Source organism: Quercus suber, unplaced genomic scaffold (assembly GCF_002906115.3).
Source record: "Quercus suber isolate HL8 unplaced genomic scaffold, Cork oak 2.0 scaffold_767, whole genome shotgun sequence".
NCBI classification, from domain to species: Eukaryota; Viridiplantae; Streptophyta; class Magnoliopsida; order Fagales; family Fagaceae; genus Quercus; species Quercus suber.
The window spans coordinates 131,521-136,504 of record NW_027070203.1 but is presented as its reverse complement, the minus strand read 5'-3'; the positions used below and the strand labels follow the sequence as shown (position 1 = coordinate 136,504).

Genomic DNA, 4,984 nt, shown 5'->3' with positions numbered 1-4,984 from the left:
GGGGCAGTGATGGCGACAGCGGACAGGTCTACCTCCGGGTGTAATGCCTTCACCTGACGAAGGGCATCGTCAAAACTGTCGTTAAATCAGGGCGTTAGAGTCACGGTACTGGCGTATCGCATCCTCCTTCGCCTGACGGACCTCATCGTCTTTCTCCACTAAGGCCTTCTTCAGACGGTCCGTCAGCTAGATATATTCGTCCCGTGCCGTCTCGGCCATCTGAAGTTTTTTCTCCTGGACGACCTTCCAGGCCTTGAGATCAAGCAGCTCTTCCTCCAGCACCTTGGCTTTCTCATGAACTCGACCAATGGTCATCTCATGATTGAGACACCATCCCATCATGCCCTTCATCATGATCATAGCCTGAAGGACAACAAAATGCATAAGTAAAATATTAAGGGTAGCAAGGGGTGAACAGATGGACCATATGACAACGAAGGGGTTACTTGTGCAATGTTGAAGAGGCCTGTCTCCCCCATCGCCTCCGTCGAGTGGTTCCCCAAATCCTCGTAGTCGTCGGTAGTAATAATGGACGGCAGCCTCTCGAGGGCATACTTGGAGTCCTCACGAAGCAGGACGGGTGGCTTCTTCTGGCTACCAGACGGACCCGTCATTAGGCCCTTACCAGCACCATGCTTGAGCGGAGTGACCGACTTATTCCCCCCAGCCATCAAGCCGACGACTGGCTCTAGGGGGATCTTGGGCTGTTTTGACGTATGGTCACCTTTCGCGGGCAGTTTCCTCTTAAGACTTTACTTGCTGGAGCCCGTCCCCATAGGGTCCGTTCTAGCCTCTTTGTTCTTTGCAGCCTGAAGTCTTATAGCAGCTCGCCTTTTTGCATCCTCCATCTCTAAAAGAGGTAAACAGATTAAGAAATAATAATAATGACAATAAAAATAGATAAGAGGGGCAACAGACTTATGTAGACGGGTTTGTTTCTCGTACTTTAGTGCCGCCGGGGTTGGTTCGGGCCCGTCGTAATACCAATGAATGGTGTTGAGGTTGACGAGCTTAGCCCAGGTCTGTTCCTCGGGCTTTGTCTTTGCAAATATTTTCTTAAGGAAGCTGAATTCCTCAAGAGTAATTTGGGGACGCCGTCGAACTGCGTCAAAGAGGACGGACGTTAAAAACGCAATAAAAATTAAAAAAAAACTACACGGAGTCATTTACAACGGGCCATACCAGATGGGTTTAAAACGCCCCAAACTGTGTCGACGGGCATGAAGTCCGTCTCTTCTGGATGACACATCCAACTATCTCATTCGATGAAAAAGTAGCGGCTCTTCCAGTCTCTATTTGAGTCTGGGGTTTCAAATATAATTTCAAGATGGGGCTCCTAGGGACAAAGCTATACATGCCCCTCGACTTATCTATCTCATCCGGACGGTAGCAGTGGAGGAACTCCTTTATCGTAAGCCTTCTCCCACCATCCGACATAGCTCCATACAGAACCTCCATTGCTATGAAAACCCTGAAGGCATTAGAAGACACCTGGCTGACAGATATACCTAGGTATTTTAGGAGTTTGCGATGCAACGAATTTAATGGAAATCTTAGGCCGGCCTTGAGCACTTGTTCGTACACACCTACTCCGTCAACTCTTTCATAATAACATTTTTCTGACACATAGGGTAGACGGAGTGGGATGTGGTCTGGGATCTGGTAACGGGCCCTAAGGGTATTAAAGTGAGGTTCTTTGATAGTGGATGTGAAGGCGTGTCCCGTCCACTCTAGAAGTATGATGAACTCCCTAAGTCCATCAGCTCCCACGACGGATCTAACTATCGGCTCTTCGTCGTCAGCTGAACCCTCTTGTATTTTGATCATCTCCAGGCCCTCATTTGTTGAGGACGAGGAGGATGAGGACGGACTACTCTCCTCGCTCGGGGCATCGTGGTCTTTGGGAGCTGACAGGTATACCTCTTTATAGTCCGCCCCGTCACGGACGACTGACTGATTACTCGACGTACTATACATGGCCTACAAGTAATGACAAAACCTAAGACTCTGACGGGTTTTGGAAAGAACGACGGGTGCATAAAGTCTAAAAAAAGAGATAAAAAGAGAATGAAAATTAAAAGAGGATGGATAGGAGACTACTTACCAAAAGTTCGGAGTGAGCAAGATGTTGCAGACGACGGGTATGGGAGTGAACAGACTATTCTCTGACAGATATGACGGACTCGCTCTGACAATTTTCTCCAGCAACAAGTGGAAAAATGAGGGGCGGAGGGGTCTATATTTATAAAGGGTATGCACGGAAGACGAAGCGACACCTCGTTCCAAAACAACGACCATTGACAGGATGACACTTGGCACGGCTCATAAATGTGTTACTCCTAATCTGACAATGTACGGAGGTAAGTTCACAGATCTAGGTGTCATGAAAACATGATCGAGGTTTTAAAAACCGTCACCCCATGGGTCCGTTCTCTTATCTATGATGGACCCATCGGGTGAGGGGGCAACTGAAAGGGAGAAAATATATGCTAGGATGCCTAGAGTGAATGTACGGGCTAACTATAGTCCGCGAACCAAAAAAGAGACGAGCCCGTTATTCACACAAGGCCTTATGTGGACAGACCTGATGTGGACGGAAGGAAGAAAGATGGGCCGATCGGCCATGGGCCTGTTGGACCCCTTAGTGGGAACACTTTGGCCCATTCTTGAAAAGTCCTAAACAGAGTCCTTGCGCAACTTGGATTCTAGAATTTTCATATATTGGTGAAGATCTTCCCTATAAGGAGAAGATCTGTCCATCACGTTTCAGACTCTAAAAAAGATGATTTCTACAAGGAAAAGACTTGGATTCCAAGCGAAAGAGGGAAAACTTTCAACTACTATAAAAGCCCCAATACTCTCACCAATAAAGGTACGCATTATTTCCCCTCTTTAGCACTCTAGAGTTGTGAGAATATTTCTGACTTAACCTTTGGAGGGCATTTGGCTGGCACCACACCGGTGCTCTTTGATAGGTTTTCTTCTTTATATTGTGTAGGTTTACGTTCGAGCACGAAGACATCGTGTGATTCACTGGTGAATTTCTCAGCTTCATCAATTCCTAAAGATTAAGAGTTTTAAACATTATTAACAGTATGGAATTATTGTTGTATCTGTTTGGGTTGGTGGTCTTCCTCTTTATACAATCTTTACATGATGTCATAGTAGTGGCCGACACCTTTTCTTCTACGCAGTCACTCTGCAATGAAGTTGAGAGGTCAGCGTTGTTGCAGTTTAAGGAAAGCATTGTCGTTAACAACTGTGCATCTCATGATCCTTATTCTTTCCCAAAGGTTGCATCATGGAAGCTTGATGGAGTAAGTGGCGGGGATTGCTACTCATGGGATGGGATAGAGTGTGATAAGGACAGTGGTCATGTCATCGGCCTCGATCTCAGTGGTAGCTGTCTTCATGGTTCTATCAACACCAACAGCAGCCTCTTCAGCCTTGTTCACCTCCAAAACCTTAATATGGCCTTTAATGACTTCAACAATTCAAATATCGATAATCTTTCCATGCTAAAACATCTTAACCTCTCCAATTCATCATTTTCTGGCCAAATTCCATCACAAATTTCTGGACTGTCCAATCTGGTTTCTCTTGATCTATCTTGCAATATTGATTCATCTTACCAAAGGTTGTTGAAACTCACAAGTCCCAATTTCAGCAGCCTACTTCCAAACTTAACCCGCATTGAAAAACTTCATCTCAGTTATGTTGACATGTCATCCACAGTTCCCTCAGTCTCAAACAATTTTTCTTCTTTGACCTCTCTCCATCTTGATGATTGTGGATTGCTTGGTGAATTCCCACCAGGCATTTTCCAGCTACCAAATCTGAAGTTTCTTTCTGTGCAGTGCAACGAATATCTCACAGGCCATTTGGCCAACTTCGAACGGAACAGCACCCTTGAAGCTATACATCTCGGAGAGACAAGTTTCTCTGGCGAGATACCAACTTCAATTGGAAACCTCAATTCCTTGAATGAATTGGAAATCTGCAGCTGCAATTTCTCTGGGCTTCTTCCATTTTCACTTGGTAACATTAGCCATCTTAAGGTTCTTGATCTTACAAACAGCAGTTTTAGAGGCCAGGTCCCTTCTTCATTGGAAAACCTTTCCCAATTGACTTACTTGTCACTTTGTCACAACAATTTCAGTGGCAGTAACTTTCCTAGGTTTGGTGAGTTGAGCAAACTCAAGTATTTGATCATTTGCAACTTCAATTTAAATTGTCGGATTCCTTATCTTGCCAACTTGACCCAGCTTGGTTTTTTACGCCTTTCATCCAATCAATTAACTGGTCAAATCCCATCTTGGCTTATGAACCTTACCCAATTGATCCATCTAGACCTTTCATTTAATAAGCTGCATGGTCCAATTCCAAGCTCAGTCATTCAACTCAAAAATCTTGCATTTCTTCACCTTTTCCAGAATCATTTGAGCGGAACAGTGGAGCTGGACATGTTTGCTAAGCTCAAAAACTTAACTAAACTTCACCTATCACTAAACCACATAACGTTCCTCTCCAAAACCAGTCCCAACACTACAGTTCAAAAGTTTAAGCACATAGGACTGGCTTCATGCAACTTAAGCGAGTTTCCAGATTTTCTTCGAGAACAAGATGAGCTGGAGTTTGTAGACCTAGCTTACAATCATATTCACGGCCTTGTGCCCAAATGGATGTGGAACACAAGTAAAGAAAATCTGGGGTTTGTGAGTTTTTTCTCACAACTTCCTGACTGGCTTTGACCAAATGCATGATGTTTTTCCGTGGCCTCGTTTAGGCATCCTTGACCTTAAGTCGAACTTGCTGCAAGGACCACTCCCAATTCCACCACCCTCCACCTTCATTTATCTAGTCTCAAACAACATGTTGTCTGGCAAAGTTTCATCTTTGATCTGCAGTCTAAATTCACTATATGCCCTAGACTTGTCTCAGAACCACTTGAGTGGCACTCTTCCTCCTTGTCTGGGAAACTTCA

At 44.8% G+C, this 4,984-nt stretch overlaps 1 protein-coding gene across 1 annotated transcript; it reads left to right on the top strand.

Annotated features, from left to right (window-relative positions):
- The first annotated feature begins 3,095 nt into the window (after nucleotides 1-3,095).
- LOC112028647 (receptor-like protein 6) lies at nucleotides 3,096-4,751 on the top strand. Its single transcript, XM_024061336.1, has one exon. The coding sequence runs from the start codon at nucleotides 3,096-3,098 to the stop codon at nucleotides 4,749-4,751; it is 1,656 nt and encodes a 551-aa protein (XP_023917104.1).
- The last annotated feature ends 233 nt before the right edge of the window (nucleotides 4,752-4,984 follow it).